Source organism: Acyrthosiphon pisum, chromosome A1 (genome assembly GCF_005508785.2).
Source record: "Acyrthosiphon pisum isolate AL4f chromosome A1, pea_aphid_22Mar2018_4r6ur, whole genome shotgun sequence".
Taxonomy (NCBI): Eukaryota; Metazoa; Arthropoda; class Insecta; order Hemiptera; family Aphididae; genus Acyrthosiphon; species Acyrthosiphon pisum.
Window position 1 is genome coordinate 145,938,950 of NC_042494.1, and position 19,973 is coordinate 145,958,922.

The window sequence follows — 19,973 nt, forward strand, 5'->3', positions numbered from 1 at the left end:
TACATTATGACTGTATTTGATAAAAAGAAATTATTTAAATACATGCATACAAATAATTAGATCAAAAAGTAATTATACAATGAAAAATTTTAATTTTATTCGGTAAATCATAATATATTTTCAATTTTCTATGGCTTTGGTGTACAAAAGCGTTCGTTTTTCGGCCTCTTTAGGACATACAGCGCTTCCGGTGGTGACGACTGTCTGTGGTAAAATTTTCAATCAAGTTTTCAAACAAGTGACGACACCTTATCAATACACCTTGTCTAAGACCATGTATAAAATCATAGATAAAACCACAGATATGTTTAATAACTAGATACCCGACTTCTTCTTATCAATGACGCTGGCAGCCATTTACAACTAGGGCAAAATAGTATTATCAGTATATATGTATATATAAGTAAATATGTATATGAATAAATGTAAACATTGCCAAAGTTGCAAATGGCGTCGGGCATCATAATTTAATAATGTTGTTGTATATGGAGTCGGGTATCAAGTTATTTTACATACCTGTGGATAAAACCCATAAAGTAATAAATTACTTTATGATAAACACGATCACGGACTAAATTTATAAATTAATTATTAATATAATATATTGACCACGATTAAAGATATACGATAAAACTTAAATTTAATAATATAATCTGTGATAATATTTTTTCACGTCCAACTACCACGAAGCAGTACTTGTTGCTACTTGCAAGTATTCCATATACAGAAATTCTATTATACAGAAATCTGTGTGATTTGTAATTTTACCACATAAATATAAGTAAATAACTATTTTTTTCAGCTGTACATGTTCAGTTGTTCAATGTCTCTTTTTTTAACTATTGCTAGTGTCTATAATGTATAACTAATATTATATTAAAATCTACATTATTTATTCAGCATCGCACGGAGTTCGGATCCACATTTTGATTGCAACATTGTGAAAAGTAATAATATGATACCTATTATAATATTTTATGTTAATTTAGGGGTAGGTACTTTTAATTTAACATAATTGTTTTAGCAGATTAATACAATAAATTAACATGATATTATATAATATTTCTTGACATAGTTAACAATTATAACTAAATAATAAGAACCATTGTTTAATTTCCTCAAGATTTATTTTTATTTCATTATTTTGCTGAATTTTAAGATTAAAAATTATTTACAACTTTTTATAAAATAAATAATTCTTTTTGTTCATTATCTTATTGGTATCTCGTTCCTTTTATAAATTATAATTGAAGAATTCAAGCAGATGGATGCAAAGTGTCAGTACTCTACTACTCTAGAACACATGCTCTATGTTTAATATAATATTTAATACACACACGTGTTCCCCCCCCTACCGACAATAAAACGTACAAAAAAACCAATACAGCTAATGGCCATAGTTGCCGGGCTTAAGATCAAAAAAAAAAAAATATATTTAATAGTAAATTGTTATATATAACTTCTCTATTATGTTTTTAAGTTTGAACCTAATATATTATTCAATTTTTATTAGGCCTAAATTATTTTTAAATCTTAAAAGTGTACTCAGTTGTTAATTAACTACTTTAAATTATATGTTGATTTTAATCTATACTCTGTTTGAAATAAGAACAGGCTTTGGTGGCTACAAGTTTTTGTTCCACGATTATCAGATACCATCCTCACTACGGTGGCGTGTCAGGAATTGCCACAGAACAAGGCCACAAGAGTACAACTCGACTGCCAAAGCCTGTTCTTATACCAAACAGAGTATGGAATTATTATGCACACGTTATTTTGTCGTTCATTATTTTACTCAAATGTTTATTTGGTTAAAACAATTTTGTACTTTTGTTCTTACATACCTAACTACTTGTTATTTTACCAAAAGGTAACTATTTAAGAAATGTCTTCGTCACAAGACTCAAGAAATGATGATCCATCCACATGTGAGATTGTCGATTTTGGTATCTACTATTTGGACATGGTGCAATGTCCATTAGATCCAAACCACAAACTTCGACGTCACAGGTTGCCATATCATATTTTAAAGTGCAGAAAGAATTTTCCGGATAAAGTTCAATGCCCTTATGGACATTACTATTATTTAGAAAAACAGGAAATGGCTAATCATCTACAGACATGCCCTCATAAGCCTAGGACAGCTCAAGCTGAAGAAATGCAACCATACAAAGTGCAAGCTCAACAAGCTAGAAATGAGAATATCAAATACAACTATGATGTTGATAATTATACAATTGATGAACCCTATTGGGATTAATTTTGTTTATCCATTTTTTTTACATTAAATTTAAATGCAACTGATACCACTTATTACTAAACACCATTAAAAACTGTTGAATATTATATAAGCTAATGATATTTTTACTGTAAGGATAGAAGTAAATGCCTACAGGCATTGATCAAATTTTCAATTTTTTAAAAAAAATTTCAAGTAATTCAAAGCATCAAATAGTTTTTTTTAAAATTATAATCATTACAATAACTGCCAAAAAAATGTATGTGAATTCTATTAGTATATTTTTAACTTAAAAATATGCTCTCATTTAATACATTATGTAATAAGATTATATTATACAGCATACGTTATGCAGCATAATATATTTTTGCATAACATTATTTCTATATTATTACAGCATTTATCACTAATAATTTAACATTGTAAGACAATTTAATTTAATTTACTTATTTTATTTTAATGGACATTTTTACAACAAATGTAATTTTAATTAATTGTATTAAATAGCTCCAGACTCATTGAATCCAAATAAACATTAGCTTACTTCTCACAATGTTTTTAAATATTTATTTTGAGTAAAACTGTATCATAAGTTTCTTGCAGTTAAAAATTCAAGTCTAGATGGTAATTAAAGAAATCATTATTTTGATTTCTGCATTAATTTCTTTCAACCTTAGGAAAATGTACAGACAATTTTGAAATATTGAAGAATCACAACAATGTTATGTTCAAACTGAGCTTAGTGCTTACATAGTAATACACCGCTATCCAGTGCAAGGGCAGACAAAATAAAATGAGTGCCAGATATTCAAGTGTCTGTTTTTATTTTATACCCGTACCCGCCACTTCTACAGAGAAATTGACTTGATGTAAATAATATTTAAGGGTCTCCAATCACTTACTATTTATCATATTTTTTGAATGGGCTCACTTTTTCTTGCTTCTTTGTCATTGATTTCCTTACTCTTTTTTATAACTTTAAATATGGTCTGGATCTGTGTATTCAAAAATACCAAAAATCAAAATTTAAATGTATTTAATTTAAGCATAATAATTAGGTGAACATGCTTTAGACATCAGCCTAACTGGTAGATATACTATTCCATGACAAAATAGATCTATTTTGTCATGTACTATTCCTACCAATTATTATAACACTAAAAAAAAAAAAAAATAGAACGCTTTTATTTTAATCAGGGAAATTCAAATTTTCCATAGACCCATCAACTTAATACCTCTATGAAATGCGCACATAGCAGTATAACACTGTTAATATTAAAATAATTGTTTTTATTGATATTATTTTATAACTTGTAAGTAATAAACATACCTAAATAACAAGTGAAAATATTAAAAATTACTCTTTTGATTAAAAAACACTTAAATGAAAATAATACTCACTATTTCCACTTATTTTTTTAAAAAAATAGGAAAAGTGAGCAATAAATGTATAATATTATAATTGTTAAAATTTATGGTTCAGTCTATCATTTAATGACTACATTTGTTCAGGTTGACAAATGTGTGTAGCCATTGTTTAATATTATTTAGGTCATGGAACGCTATTGATAATCAACATTAATAATTATGAAATAGTATAATGTCAAGTTTATGACAACAATTATTCTTACACAAAATATTACATACAAGTTGTTTACAATTCATAGGCATTAACATCAATTTGAGCGAAGGAGCTTTGATCCTATAAAACTAAAAAAAAAGGAGGGGGCTTGACGGACTTTTTGGGGGGCCGAGCCCCTCAATTCCCCCCATCTGATTTCTATGTATGTTTCAATTACAAGTCTCTAAAATGTTATATTAATTTAGTGGTGTACCCAGGATTTTAGAACTGTGGGTCTGCCTTACTTACAAGAGGCCACTGTGTAGAAACTTCAACCAACTAAGTATTACAAATTTGCCCAATGCGTTCACGATTTACCTTATTATAGTTATTTACATCACATTTTGATACCAACATTCAATATACTATATCACATGAGTCATAATAAATTTTTAAGTAAAATTTAAAATTTACTTAAAAGCTTTAGTAGTAAAGTTATATTTAATTAATTGTTATTTGTATTTGTTGCATTAAAATTTACATTCAATTAAAAAATTTACCTGAAATGTTTAAATAATTTTAAGAAGGGATTATATATATTTATTATTTTATTTTAGTTTTCAATGACTGATTTCATTTTCACAAGAGATATAGAAAGTGCTTCTAAATTCTAATACAATACAAAAGTAAAAAATAATACATTTATAAAAATTTATATTTTATAATACCTACATGAAAATAATAGTAAAAAACTAAAACATTACAATAATTTTCTGCGCTTTTTCACTAGTGCAAATGTACTTATTGTGTTATCAAAATCAATCGTTTGAGCTATGTTGCTTTCTATGCCCAATATGGCCAAATTTGCTTAGCCGGTCTTCAGTTATAGTTGAGCTAAGGCATGTTTTGAGAAGTTTTTGACAGCTAAAACTACTTTCTGCAGTTGCTCTGCTGACTGGAAGTGTATAAAATATTTTAATCAAAGTATATAAATCTAGATACAAAGAAACAATGTCTCATGATATCATGAACATACTTCATTTAATTTTAAAAGTCCAGTTACTCCAGTTTCAATAGTTTTGTCATACACTTGATGGTAAACTAGACATAATGAACGGTATTCCACTTCGATATCAATTTATTTCATCTATGTCAACTTCATAAAATCTTATAATATATATAACTAATATATTTTTATACTCTTATTTTTCGAATTTAGGTACATTTTAAGTTGATAAGTAAGTTTAAGCACAATTTAGTACGCCCTATTTTACTTCAATACTCAGACTTCACCGCTGTGTATACCTCTACATCATAATATACTTATACATTTATAGAATTATATAATTGTAATTGTATAGAAACATACTTGAGCCTGTGTACATTTTATAAATTATTATTATTTAATATTATTTTATTGTTGATCATTGTACATAATCAAGGATGGTGGGGGCACATATAAACAAAAATTGTATAAAAATTAATAATTAATAGTTGGTAGTATTATTCTTACTAACTGAATTTTTCATTTATACTCATAGTTGCATAAAAAAATTGTCGATAGGTATAAGTTATAACAACATTATTTTTCTTGAGACTTTAGCAGTCATCAAGAACTTCATCTGTAGTTAAAACTATTATGATATTTAGTAATGCTAAACTATTTAGTCGATTTTCTCCATTAGTGTTTCTGAGGTATGTCTTAAGTCTTTTTAAGGTAGAAAATGACCTTTCACTGTTTGCTGTAGTTACGGAAAGTGTAGCTGGTAAAATTAGTGGGTTACATGTTATAAGAGCTTCCAAAGCATTTTTTGGGTTTTCTGCTCCAACAAACTTTTGTGTCTGCGTTAATACTTCTCCAATTACTGAATTAGGACTATATTGAAGATCTTCACTATACTTTTCTGCCAAACTTTTAATGCTTTCTTCCTTATCTATTATTGTCATCACATATTAATCATAGATCATAAGAAATGGATAGGACAATAACGTCCTCCCTTTTTTTTTTCAAGCCAAGAGGCGGGGTTTGAACCTTTTGAAGTTTAAACCCCCTCCCCTGGTTACACAATTGTTGATGGTAGTATTCTACAATATTATTCAACAATTTTATATTATTGTATTTAGATTCTAGTTGCTAAAATTATTATTCATTCAAAATCTTTTTAGTATAGTTAAAGAAACACGAAAATATACTTTAGAGTGTTTTCTGGTCCATACATAATACCTATTATGTTAATTATATTTATTTTTAAAATATTTTTGTATTTAGTATTGGGACTTAAGAGGACGCTACACACCTTCATCTATATGTGTTGTCTCTGTCTTACATACGCTTTACTTAGCAAATTGTACATTCTGAATAATACATTTAACTGTTGTTTAATATTAGAGTGAATTGATATATTATAAGATGTATAAGTAAGAATATTATCTAATGAATCTCAGGTTTTTATTATATTTTAATTTGAAAGCGAGTTGTGTAAATGAACATTTTAAAGTTGTAAATTGTTTGTATATTTTACTAATAATAATAATAATGATGGATATAAAAATGTAAAATTAAATTAATTGTACTTTAGAACACTATTATATTATAATTTATAATATAAAGATATTTGTGATGAAAAAAAGTAAATATAGCTAAAATTAATATCTTAATATTTTTAATACTAAAATATATAACAAATACTTGACATAATGCGAAAATATATAAAAAAAAAAAAAAAAATACTTTTACAATCACATTGCCATTATTTGTTATTATAAATCAAGTAGTTTATGGATGTTTTTTTTCTTGAGGTAACATTTGTATGTTAAAAATCATCATCGTCGTTAAGATCATTAAAATCTGTAAAACACAAGCAGTCCATTAATAAACAAAACAATAGGATAGGTGTGGTTATTGGAGTATTGTGTACAAATGTATCATTATATATTTAAATATTTTTATAAGATTAATAATTGTATTATTAACTGTTGAAAATTATGTGTTACAGATTAAAATAACAAAAAAATAAGATAAATCTTAAATTAGAATGTGTTCATATAACACATATAACATACCATTATAAAAATCAGCTTGTAGACTTTTGTCACTCATTTCAAATATAACATTGCTTCCTGTCTAAGAACAAAACATTTATTAATTTAATGATGTACAGGTTATTCACTAAGCATGCTCACCTCCATTTTTTCATTTGATAATGGATTTATTCATACAACAAATTAGATTTGTACTACTATAGGTACTTACAGAGTATCCTGTGGAGATACAAACTTCTGTTTTTCAAATAAAACCCTTCACTCTAAATTATTAAGTGCAAATTTATTTTTGAAAATGTATATTTATCTAATTCAAAATGCAAACGAGTAGCTTCTCAATTATTGAAATGTTTTTATTAAGGATAATAGTCTTTAAAAATGATTTACAAAAATATGAAACAGATATATATATTATTAAGCAATATAATATTGAATCTAGTATCCTAATATAACTTTTTTATAATAATACCATTTTTAAAAATTATAAATACCTATTTTAATTACAACATTTTTGAATTACCATATCCCCATATCTCCCAAACCCATTATCATAGACCTGTTTACTTATTACACAAAATTGAATAACTCAGAAAATTCCAATTTTGATTTTGATATCATCATTTTCAGAAAACATTTTGTTAAATAATTAAACAGTAGAAAGAGAGGTTCTCGTTTGAAAAACATAGAACAAATGCACTTTACCAACCCCCTCACAATTTTCAATTTTTTTTTTCAAATGACTTGTTTCTTATGCTTAAAACGATGATGTAAATTTTTTTACCGGAAACTATTATTAAGTTCTATCCTTCCAAAGTTTGCTACTTGACTGCTACGGGCAACGCCTATAGCAAATAAAAATTTTTTTTTTGTATTTTAACAAGTTGTGGAAATTAGTAATTTATTGGGTGAAAAAAAATTTGTGATATCAGAATTTGGCGCACAAATTTAGTTTCAAAGTTATAGCTAATTGAAGTTTTCGGTTTATATTATTATATTCCATAAGTAATCATTATGCTACATTTTTCATCGGCAGAAAACCATCTTGGGTAGGTCTCAGAATTAAACAATGTTATTAAAAAGCAATTATCTTTAGGTAGATGACAGGCTAAGGGCCAGTTGTACCATCTCTGATTAAAGTTAACCGGAGTTTAATCGGCCGAATTTGCCCGGTTAAATATCTGTTATATCAGCTGATTAAGCTTAATCGAAGTTTAACCGTAGACGGAACAACTGGCCCTAATGGTTACCTGTATAAAAAAAAAAAGTTAAAATTTGTTATAGGGGCTGCACATAGCAGTCAAGTAGCGTTCGCGCAAGCACATAAACGTAAAATCGCAATCTTTGGAAGGTTATAACTTTTAAAATAATAGAATAGAAATGTATACCATGGTTTTAAGCATAAAAAAGTAAGTAGTTTGAAAAAAAAATTGTAAATCGTGAGGAGGTTGGTAAAGTGCATTTTAGCCAAAAACAGAAGTATCTCTATAGGATACTCCTAAGGTTTACAAACATTCTCAAGAATTTTAAAATACGGTATTATAACATAGGTATTTAAAAATTCTAGATATCAGATTTTGAATAACTGCATTATTGAAGAAAAAAGGGAGTGAGCACTGAGCATGCTTAGTGAATCACGCTGTATATATTATATAACATTTATTTATAATTATTTATTGAAATTACCTCATCGTCCAAGTCCATTATGGCACTGGTCCCTTCCGGGAACATTTCATCGGCAGCTACTACAGGCTTCATGTTAAATTGTCGATTACAATAACTAATGTATGAGGACTTTAGTGTTGTGTTTTTGGCTTGAGGAATGAGAACAATAAAATATAATAGTGATGGTCGTTACTCGTTGACAGTATTATCACTTCTGTAGAGTGTAGTTCTGTAATCGGTGCCAGTGTGCCACAGACTTCTCGTTCTGTACCCTTCGCCAAAATTGAAAATACCATATCATTACTATCACAGATTAATATTATTATTATTATTTATATTTTAAGATAATATTATATTGTTCTGTGCTAATATTCTCATTATGAATAATGAGAATAATAAATAAACCTAATAATATGTCTCGTATATTAATTCTAAAAACAGATTTGACTTGGTCGTCAATTCTACTTGAGATCGACTTTTCCTGATTATTAATTTTGATTACTCCAAAAATTTAAATATTTCATTTCCTTTTTTAGTACGAATTTGTTTGACATTTAGGGCGATTAAATCAATTGGGGAAAGTTCATAGCTAAATAGTAAATATATTTAGACAGTCTAATCTGAAGAAGACTTGACGACAAATTCAAATATTATGTTTTTAGAATTCTTATCGCTTCAGTAGATCAATCGGTACGTTGGAATGAAAACGAGTACATGTCTAAATTCCGCTTGTTAGACAAAGAGAGAAAATCACCGCTTCCAATAACAAAAATATTATATCTTATAAAAAAAAAAAATAGTCCGTACTCCATGATAATATAAATTTTAAAATTATAACAAGAATTCCAGTATCGCCGTTCACAAATAACTTTACCGACTACAGAATTTTTTTATAGTTCATTACTAGTTCTATTAACAAAGTTGTATAAATTACTCCATGATTCTATAATCTATTCTGTATAGTATTCTGTATAGTTGACCAAAGATTAATTACAGTCTACAGAATAAATTTAATATTATATTCTGTGGTTTAATTTGTGTTTTGAATTGTTTTCTCTTAAATCTGAATCATGGGTAGTGATGGAATTCTTAAAAACAAACGTAGACGAATAAGAGAATTGAAAAATGTTACTAAGCGTCAAAGATTAGATCCAAAACTTTTTAAAAGATTACCTGCTGAAATACAGAAAGACACTTCATTGTTAAAATATTGGCGTTCTAGATATAGGTTGTTTAAAAAATATGACCAAGGAATTAAATTAGACGGTGGTAAGCATAAAATTACAATATTATTACCTGCATAATTTCAATAAATATATTTTTGTCTCGATATTGTTATACTGAGTAAAGAAGAGCTTCAAAAAAATGAAACTGTGATAATAAAACAGGTTTAAACAATATTCCCTTAGACCTACAAACTTAGCTAATAGGTCTATGGGTATTCAATATTTTTTACAGCTATTTACTTGATATATATAGTAAAAATATAATTTTCACGTAAATTATAGAAAGAAATATTTTTTAGTTGTATATTATAACATTATTATTTTTTAGAAAGTTGGTATTCAGCGACACCAGAAGTAATAAGTCGCATGATTGCTGAGCGGTGTAAGTGTGATCTGATAATTGATGGATTTTGTGGTGCTGGAAGCAATTCCATTCAATTTGCATTAACTAGTAAAAAGGGTAGGTGGACTTGTTTTTAAAATATATTCATTATATGAGACTATTTTTCAGTTATTGCAATAGACATTGATCCGATTAAAATAGAACTTGCACGAAATAATGCCAAGGTTTATGGTGTATCAGATCGCATAGAATTTATAATTGGAGATTATTATGCTTTAGCTCCTACTTTAAAAGCGGATGTTGTATTTTTAGCCCCACCATGGGGTGGCCCTAAATATTCACAAAAAACAACTTTTAACATTGATGATATAATGCCGAATAATGGAGGTGGTAAACACCTATATGAATTAACACGTCAGATAACCAAAAATATTGCATTCTTTCTCCCAAAGAATATTGAACACAAGCAAGTATGTTAAATTTTAACTGAAAATGAATATATTATATTTTAATCTAACTAATTGTTATTGCTAATACAGTCATCTCTCAGTAACTTGAAGTTCAAGGGGAAAAAAAAAATTCTACTTACTAAAAGTTTCGAGTTATCAATATCTCAATGTATTATTGTTATTTGAAGGGGAATTTTATTTGTTCAAGATGTCGAGAATTTCAAGTTATCAAGGTTCGAGTTACCAAGAGTCGACTGTATTTAAATCTTAATTTGAATACACAGTTATTAAATGTAACCAGTACTTAATAGTTGTATTTAGGACCGTTCTTACAATGTCCTGTAAAGTGTCAATCAATGCTAACCAACCGATAACAGATTTTATTACCAGCAGAATTCGGTTGGTTTACTTTAACCGGACATTTTAAGGTTTTTTGCTGTCTCCGTCTTACAAGTGCGTAACATTGCTATTGTACGCTCAGCAGATCATGTTTAGTTATGTTAGTTTAAAAATTAGGGTGAATTAACCTTTTATAAAATGTATAGGTAAGATTATAATCTAGGGCATTTCATAGGATTTTTATTATATTTTAATTTTAAAGTGAGTTATGAGTTTTTTAAATAGTAAATTGTTTGTACATCTTAAACTACTCATAACTTGCTTTAAAATTAAAATACAACAAAAATCTTATGAGATGTCCTAGATTATCTTACCTTTACATATTTTTATAAGATGTCAATTCTCTCTAATTGTTAATTAAAGGGGCTAAACTTGATCTGCTGAGCATAAAATTTGGACAATTTGGTATATTATGCACTTGTAATATGGAGGCAACAAATGTCTGTGTAGCGTCCTCTTAAGGGCTAAGGTTAGGGTTCTAGTAACTAGAATGTTATGATACCTATTTAAAGATTCAAATATTTTTTCTTTTAAAATATATTCTTCTTTAATTTATAATTTTTGACACATAAAATAATAATTTATATTATAGATGTTATTATCAAAATAAAATATAAATATACGGTGGAGTCTCATCAAGTCTGAATTTGCGAGACTACTGTACTCACATAATTTATAAGATTTCACAAGAAATTAATCACTAAGTTTTAATTTTTGTTTATTAAATAACTACTTGCACTTTTATTTTTTACATTTAAAAATGTTGCTTTTGGTTCCAGTTATTTGAAGATATTTAAACTTTGTTCTGGGTTCCCAACATTTTAGGGACTTTATGGTCTTAGAACCACTTATTTTCGGCTTGAGTCCAGTCTCTGGTTCTTATAATATGTAAATTAAAATGGTTCATGTGATACATTTTGATAACCTACTAATAATCTTATTACTAAATGAGAAATTATTCATGAGTAGTTATGTTTATTGTCTATTAAAGAGAGGTACACTTTATATAAGAGCAATTTTTTTTGTTTTCAATTTATTTCTGATAAGATTTACATTATATAATATAATAGTATGTCAATATTTGTATTATCCAATGTATATGTATTAATTAAATCTATTTTGTCATTTAGTGTATATCTTTAGCTGGCCCAGGAAATTTGGCGGAAATAGAAAGTAATTACTTGAACAATAGACTGAACTCAAAAACATTGTATTATGGGGATTTAATTACTACCAATAATTAGTATTAAAGACAAATAAATAATAATAAAATATATAATTCATGAATAAATCAAAATTTAGTATCAATTTTGTATTGATAATTTTTTTTCTTTATTTATTCAAATTATATAACAATATTGGTTACACATTACAATATAATAGATTAAATATATGATTAACAATTTTTACTGTTATAAAATAACTTTTAAAATGATATGTATGTGTTGCATAAGTGTATGTGATACTCTTAACTTTAATTTTATGATGTTCATTCCTGTAAGCATATTTTAATTAAAATTACAAAGTTCGTAAAATAAAAAATAAATGGTTGTTTTGTGCTTTAGTTTGATATCATTTGTTCCATTTTGATTTCTTAACAGAAACATTTTTACATAAACAATAAACATAGTATATTATATATATAAATTTGACATTCTATAAATAGGTAGGTATTTATATTCAATTTCTTATTGTAAAAATAATTATTGGAGAGGATGGTAGCGTTAGGTACTTAGTAAATATAGTAAATAGAAGTTAGGTAATGATTCTTACATTTGAATCGTCCACGCGATTATTATATTATAACAGTAACACTTACAAAATACTACGACTGCAATCGTTTAGGTACATTTATTTTATGTTGATATAATTGCTCATAATTCTTATTGAAAAATTAAGAAAGCAGATTTTTATCATCATAATAATTTTCGTATAACTAAAGTTTAAACATAATAATAAACTTAACAACTGACAACATTGGTTGTCTAACTTATAACTTTATAAGCAACTGTCAACTAATGAGTACAGAATATAATTCACTTACAATAAAGATGAGCTCAATTAGTTATGATGGTGAGCATCATTCTATTGGATTAAGTACATAATATTCATTATAATAAACTACGAGCATCTATATGTCACCCTAAATGAATTGTTTAAGACAACTTTTTTGATTACATACTACCAAGGACTTAGACAAAAAAAATTCACAATTTGATATGTAGGTCATGTTTGCAACAAACAATATTATAAAATAATATTTTTCTTGGTAACTTTTTATGATTTCTCCGGTCGATTTTTGAATAGTTCTTCAACTATATGTTCGTCAGCTAATGTTGATATGTCACCTACTTCTCTGTCATTGATTGCTACTTTTCGTAAGACTCTTCTCATTATTTTTCCAGACCGAGTTTTTGGAAGACCTGGTGCATGTTGAATAACGTCCGGCATAGCAAAAGGCCCAATCGATTCCCTCACTAAAGCATAATTATTATTTTTTTTATTTATTAATAACCCACAGCAACTTAGGCCATTGGGTGGTTTTTAACTGAGGGGGAGGGTACTGTAGGTTTAAACACGTGTGTTTGTTAGTTTGGCAGAATTTCCTAGTGGGCACCCGTAGGTATCTGCCATGCCCGGGTGGGCACGGGTGACTGCCCAAAGAAAAGTGCGCCCGTGTCCAGGTTTCAAACCGGCACCTTAGTCCGCTTGGCCACTCCGCCCCCCCATAATTATTTTATTTGTATAGGTAACTAATGATAACCAAGTAGGTGGAATATCAACAGGTGGTTTTAATTCCTTAATACCTGTATTTATAATATTTAACTGTATGTAAAATTTACCTTTTTTAACCAACTCGGATGAAAGTTGTGGTGTAAAAGTCACACCATGATTAGGAGTAATAAAACAATAAAGACACTCTCCTTTGATTGGATGTGGTCTTGATACAACTGCAGCTTCAGAAACATCTGGGTGTTCTGTGAGTACAGATTCCACTTCAGCAGTGCTCATCAAATGCCCAGATACATTTAACATATCATCCACTCTTCCAGTCACCCAAAAGTATCCATCTTCATCTCTTCTTGCACCTACCATGAGACATCAATTATTCTCCTGTAAATTGTGAACTTTGAGGTTCAAACATTAATTTTAATATACCATCTCCTGTACAATAGTATCCTGGAAATTTGCTGAAGTAAACTGATTGGAACCGTTCATGATTTCCAAATAATGTGCGCATTATACCGGGCCAAGGCTTATTGAAAACTAAGTATCCCTCTCCAACTCCTTCAATTTCTTTACCACTTTCATCCAATAGGATTGGTTTAACACCAAAGAACGGAAATGACTATAAATACCGGTTAGTTACTTGGTAGTTGTTTGGGACGGTCTCTTATAGTTGTATAGTAAAATACTTACTGCCGATCCTGGTTTCATTGGTGTACAACCCGGTAGTGGAGTTATAACATGCCCTCCGGTTTCAGTTTGCCAAAATGTGTCTGCTATGGAACATCTTTCTTTACCAATATGTTGGTAATACCACAACCAAGCTTCTGGGTTTATTGGTTCACCTACTGAACCCAATACTTTTAGTGAATCGAGATTATGTCTAAAAACAAAATCAAGTTAATAACTAAAGCAACTAAGTTACTAAATTAAGTCTATACTTCTTCACTGGTTCTTCTCCAAACTTCATAAGTGCACGAATGGCTGTCGGTGCAGTGTAAAACTGTGTAACTTTGTATTTTTCAATAACTGACCAGTATCTTCCATTATCTGGATAAAATGGTGTTCCTTCAAACTAAAGTTCAAAAAATATTAATAGTTATAATATATTTATACTCAACTATATTTTATTTGTTTGATGTTTTCAAATCAATTTTCCATTTACTAAGTTTGACTTTCAAAATAATAGACATTTTTTTTAATGATCGAACTGATGTGTATAATTAAATTAAAAAAAACTCACTATAACTGAAGTTGCCCCATTTGCTAAAGGTCCATAAACAACGTAAGAGTGGCCAGTGATCCAACCAATATCTGCTGTGCACCAATAAACATCCCCTGGGTGGTAATCAAAAACATACTTGAAAGTAGTAGCAGCGTATAATAAGTATCCACCAGTTGTATGAAGTACTCCTTTTGGTTTTCCTGTTGATCCACTAATAATAATAATTATTAATAATAGAAATTTGAACAAATTTCTAAATCATTTATTTATTAGTTTATATGTATTGTGTTCACTGTTCTGTTTAATCCAGATTTCAGATTTTAAATAGATGACCATAATAGTGATAAACTATTATGTTAAACCTAAATATTTTAATTTGTAACACAAAATAAGTACCTAGTTTTTTAATATAAATAGGTAATTGGTCTCTGGAAAGTAATATAAAACTATTTAAAATCGATTCTTGGCAGTTAACATTAAAATAATTCAAAACTTTGAACCCTGAAAATATAACCATCAAATGTACCTATATTTAATTTATTGACTATCATAGTCAGCAATCTATTAGGAATAAATAAAATGTAATTAGCGGCAGAATTCGTAAACTATACACTAATTAGCAAACACATAAAAACAATTTTTATAGTAAAGGTACCTACAAACCTCGTGTATAACATAAATAGTGGATCTTCTGCAGACACCCAGACTGGATAACAAGAGGGTTCTACATCATCCATCTCATCATGCCACCAATAATCTCGTCCATCAGTCCATGGCACCTAAAATACAAGACTCACATTACCTATATTTTCTATATACCTAATTTGTCGGTAATCGCATAGGCGCAATTTGAAGTGTAGGAAGTAGGTCTTATAACCTTGATCATACTAAAAAAAGTCCTGTTACAGACCCGATCGATTAACACAAAATTGATCCGACCTGATCCGAATTCGAAAATCTAGCCCTACTAGATAATCCGAAAATTAACCCGGTATATTATATTAAACCGAACGTCTAATGGCAACCCGATCCAAAATTATTTTTATGTGACTATAATCTGATATTCGATCCGAATTATTTTATTGGTGGCCCGAGTAGGTATTGATTTTTGAATTAGGCTCTACAACCCGAGCAGTGTTTGAATTTCTGGTCCGAACCATCACAACCAGACTTCGGGTCAGGCGAATCCCGGTCCGTGCAGAGCTCTTGTAAGTACTCACAACACACGAAACAGGGATTAAACAAATGTTATTTAATTATAACATGATAATTGATAAATGAATATGAAATAAACTATTGTTTTGTTGTTGTTTTTTTTTTTTTGGACCGGGGGAGAAATTAGCCCCTACATATTTCCAAATTGCACATATTACCGAGAACGTCAGATTATAATTTAATATTATATCGAGTATATGTAGGTACGTCTGAATGTAGATCTATGATGTCGGAGTTAGACCCGTTTGTACCATTAGATGTGTTCATGGATCTGTAAAGACGCGGTAAGTGACGAACTACAATACAAGTTGAAACTTCGTGGCCAAAATTCTTGGCTTTGTCCATCGCTAGAACGTGGAAATATATATTTATTTGTTATTTGTTTATAATGCAATTTAATTAATATACACGTAGGTCGTAGGCATCTATTAATTTATTACCAATATCACATAGGCTTTTAATGTTTAACAATTTGTCTCCTCTGTATACGCTATCAGCTGTCACAAGGACCTTGCACTTACAGTCGGCCATACGCTCTGCTAGCGAATCGGATGAAAATCCTGCGAACTAATACCCAAAAATATAAGATTATGAACTATATAAAGTAGGTAATTATTAAAGTTTATAGACCTGAGAACTTAATGAATTAATACTGGATATTAAACAATTAAAACTAGGTAGTGTTATTATTATTTATTCATTAATTGTAACAACGCTGTGTCTTGTATGTGATACATTTTTCGAAAACAATTACCTAATTTATTGAGGAAAGTATTTTTTATTTGAATACTAATAGGCAATAAATCTTTTAAACTTAATTTTTGAAATAATATAGGCTTGAACATATGAATAAGAGATAAAATAATTAATAATTTTCAATATATTTGCAGATTAAATGTTGTGTTCTTGTACCTATATACGTGCAATTTCACGTATTACAATAAAATTGTAAAAACCTATTCGTTTTTTGTTTTGTTTTTTTTATTATATAATCTGACTGGTTTGTTAACACTTTACAGTATGACACTATGTGATGTATGTTCTTGGTTGGCGAAATTAACATGACTGAATCCTTCTGTCACGGTCCAGGTACCTTATGTATAATATACATATTATGTATGACCCATTTTATAGGTCCCATTTCGTCAGCTGATTAGGTAGGTTATACATCCAAGTATCCAACTAAATATCATTATATCAAAATATCAAACGGTAAAAATATCCACGAACCATCCAAATGGATATTTCGGCATAGAATCCATCCAACTATTCCTAGAAAATACCTCAACACCAATATACGACGGTATTTGCAAGTGAAAAACGAATGAATTACCAACTACTTATCAGTAGGTAGGTAGTTAAATTAATCGATTCAATGGTTGGTCTATCAGATGTACGGTGAACATTGAACATATATATTATTATATATTGTAGTTTATAATATGACTAGGTTATACGACCATACAGGGGCGGCTCCAGAGCCTTGGTTAGGGGGGGGGCCAAGTTATAATTTCACAAAATCTTATAACAAAAAGAAAACAAACATTTTTACAACACAAATTCAAGTCGTCTATTTTTATTCCATTTACCCAGCAGGTAAATCGTATACACCGTCATACCTCTATGACCCATATAGTCCATATGACAATATTATAATAATTTAATATGCATTTATTTTAACAATATATATTTTTATAAATACAGGCGTTGGGGGGGCCGCGGCCCCTAGGGCCCCCCCCTGGAGCCGCCCCTGCGACCATACCTATAGGTATTAGGTACCTCGTTTCTAATGGCTATTCAGTATTCTTTCTGTTTGACATTAGTATATTTTAGGATCTTACATTCTCATACTTAATAACAGTAATCCAACCCAACGTTTATCGATTGATTTTGCTATACTAGCATGTGTTGTTCTGTGGTATAATATGTTTTTGTGTTCTGTTATTTTTTAATTTACGAAAAATCATTATATTTAGTAGGTACCTATCTACATATTACCCAAACGCCCCGAACAATATGCCAATACGCATCCATTAAGATAAATTACCCATGTATATTATACTATATATTATCCTATTAGGTACGTACATAAATTAATACCCCTGTCGACCAATCTTAGCCAATATAGTCTATAAAAATCGTTTAGAACTTACAACAATAGAGTGAACTGCGCCGATTCTTGCACACGATAACATAGTAATCACGATCTCAAAAATCATTGGCATATAAATTGCGACACGGTCACCTTTAACTACGCCTTTAGATTTCAATACATTTGAAAACCGGCAAACTTCCTCTAAAAGTTTTTTATATGTGATTTTGCTATAGTCTTCCGGATCATTGCCTTCCCTAAACAAATAAAACACATTTTATGAATTAGCGATATTTTATATTAATTAATTAATAAATAATTATTGTCCGAACTAAGATCTAACTAGGTACATAGGTATAGATAATGACTTTATTCCTAAGCGTTAATACAAACAATTCATGAATATTATATTAAAAATGTATAATAATTAATAGCAATATACCTACCTAAATAGAAATGTGATTCTATATAGGTATTATGAGGACGTTACACACTTACACTGACATTTGTTGTCTCCGTGTTACAAGTGCGTAACATAACAAATTTTACGCTCAACAGATCACATTTAACTTCTGTTAGTTTAAAAATTATAGTGAATTTACCTCTTATAAAATTTATAGATTAGATTATTATCAAGAGCATCTCTAGGCTTTTTGTTATATTTTAATTTTAAAGCGAGTTATGAGTATTCTAAGATATACAAACAATTTTAAATTTTAAAGTACAACAAAAAGCCTATGAAATGCCCTAGATAACAATCTTACTTTTGATTTTTATAAGAGGTAAATTTATTCTAATTTTTAAACTAACAGAGTTAAATGTGACCTGCTGAGCGCAAAACTTGCTATGTTACGCACTTGTAAGACGGATACAACACAAATGTCGGTGTAACGTACTAACCATAGACAAGAATACTAACGTCCTCTTATGTTTCTATCGTAGATATAATAATAATCATGATATAATCATTAATGCGCACTTTTTTTTGGAAATTGAAATAAGTTTTTGAAATTGTGTTCAAATTGTAAAACGGATTAGATATTGTGTTAGATTTATGAAATTGAAAAAGTAATGTTAATTTTTTTCCAAAATTTAAATTATTCAGTTGTTTAATTTAAGAACATATTTGGCATTTGCCAATAACAAATTATTTGTTTATTTATCTTTTGATTTCATTTATTATTTTAAATTATTATTCAAATTATTGTGGAGTTAGGAGCATTTGCCCCAGCGTGTACTTTTCTAAAGATTGTTATTCACATTTCACACCTACAGAATAATGAAATAGTGTATACCCCCAGTATAATATAATTGCTAAAAAATACCACTATGGCACTATCCAAAAATAAAAAGTTCTAGTTAGGTAATTAGTCTACTGTTGATTGTTAAAGCATTACAGTTTACGGTCTTCACGTTTTAATTGTAATACAATAAACAAATAAATGATAATACTTCCTTAATTGTTATCAAATATTTATTCTTATCGAAATAATTTCCGTGTATATATCACAGATATAGATAATAAACAGAACTGCTAACTCCTGTACCCCGCGATTTGAAATTCTTCAAAACATATTTCGTTAAATATTTTCGTAGATAATCATACGCCTATTTAAATTCACCTTTGTTTTGTGAACAATTAAAACCATAGGTAGTAGGTCCATATCAAATTAACGACCGCAGACCGCTAAAAGCTTAATTAAAATTTTGTTAATATTGCTTAAAATTGACCTATTCAGTATAATTGTATATTCATTATATTGTATTTAGATAAGATAACTATGCATTCAGGT

The 19,973-nt window shown here is 28.7% G+C and overlaps 4 protein-coding genes across 8 annotated transcripts; 2 read left to right on the forward strand and 2 right to left on the reverse strand.

The window, feature by feature from the left end:
• The first annotated feature begins 476 nt into the window (after positions 1-476).
• Gtsf1 (gametocyte specific factor 1) lies at positions 477-3,413 on the forward strand. Of its 5 annotated transcripts, none has more exons than XM_016800249.2 (4): positions 477-781; positions 901-947; positions 1,610-1,749; positions 1,871-3,413. In XM_016800249.2, exon 4 carries the CDS (start codon positions 1,886-1,888, stop codon positions 2,258-2,260), a length of 375 nt encoding a protein of 124 aa, XP_016655738.1. In that variant the 5' UTR covers positions 477-781; positions 901-947; positions 1,610-1,749; positions 1,871-1,885; the 3' UTR covers positions 2,261-3,413.
• Positions 3,414-6,231: 2,818 nt separating this feature from the next.
• Positions 6,232-8,750, reverse strand: Myeov2 (myeloma overexpressed 2 homolog). Its single transcript, NM_001163428.1, is given in 3 exon segments — positions 6,232-6,648; positions 6,864-6,924; positions 8,526-8,750. Coding segments are annotated over 3 exon segments (168 nt in total). The 5' UTR covers positions 8,598-8,750; the 3' UTR covers positions 6,232-6,613.
• A 159-nt stretch (positions 8,751-8,909) lies between these two features.
• LOC100159666 (trimethylguanosine synthase) lies at positions 8,910-12,215 on the forward strand. The gene is made up of 4 exons (XM_001950744.5): positions 8,910-9,773; positions 10,059-10,190; positions 10,242-10,543; positions 12,052-12,215. The coding sequence occupies exons 1-4, from the start codon at positions 9,575-9,577 to the stop codon at positions 12,163-12,165; spliced, it is 747 nt and encodes a 248-aa protein (XP_001950779.1). The 5' UTR covers positions 8,910-9,574; the 3' UTR covers positions 12,166-12,215.
• A 3-nt stretch (positions 12,216-12,218) lies between these two features.
• Accoas (acetyl coenzyme A synthase) lies at positions 12,219-18,438 on the reverse strand (the record flags this gene model as incomplete). Its single annotated transcript, NM_001160351.1, is given in 10 exon segments — positions 12,219-13,398; positions 13,765-14,010; positions 14,081-14,270; positions 14,342-14,531; positions 14,590-14,723; positions 14,892-15,084; positions 15,537-15,652; positions 16,296-16,435; positions 16,529-16,655; positions 18,242-18,438. Coding segments are annotated over 10 exon segments (1,733 nt in total), but the record flags the coding sequence as incomplete, so codon positions are not given.
• Between the last annotated feature and the right edge of the window lie 1,535 nt (positions 18,439-19,973).

Excerpts from the sequence above, each read along its gene's own strand:
- Gtsf1 (XM_029486038.1), top strand. The coding sequence starts at position 1,886 with ATGTCTTCGTCACAAGACTCAAGAAATGATGATCCATCCACATGTGAG.
- LOC100159666 (XM_001950744.5), top strand. The coding sequence starts at position 9,575 with ATGGGTAGTGATGGAATTCTTAAAAACAAACGTAGACGAATAAGAGAA. Across the intron at positions 9,774-10,058 it reads AGGAATTAAATTAGACGGTG|AAAGTTGGTATTCAGCGACA; the intron begins GTAAGCATAAAA and ends ATTATTTTTTAG. Across the intron at positions 10,191-10,241 it reads TGCATTAACTAGTAAAAAGG|TTATTGCAATAGACATTGAT; the intron begins GTAGGTGGACTT and ends ACTATTTTTCAG.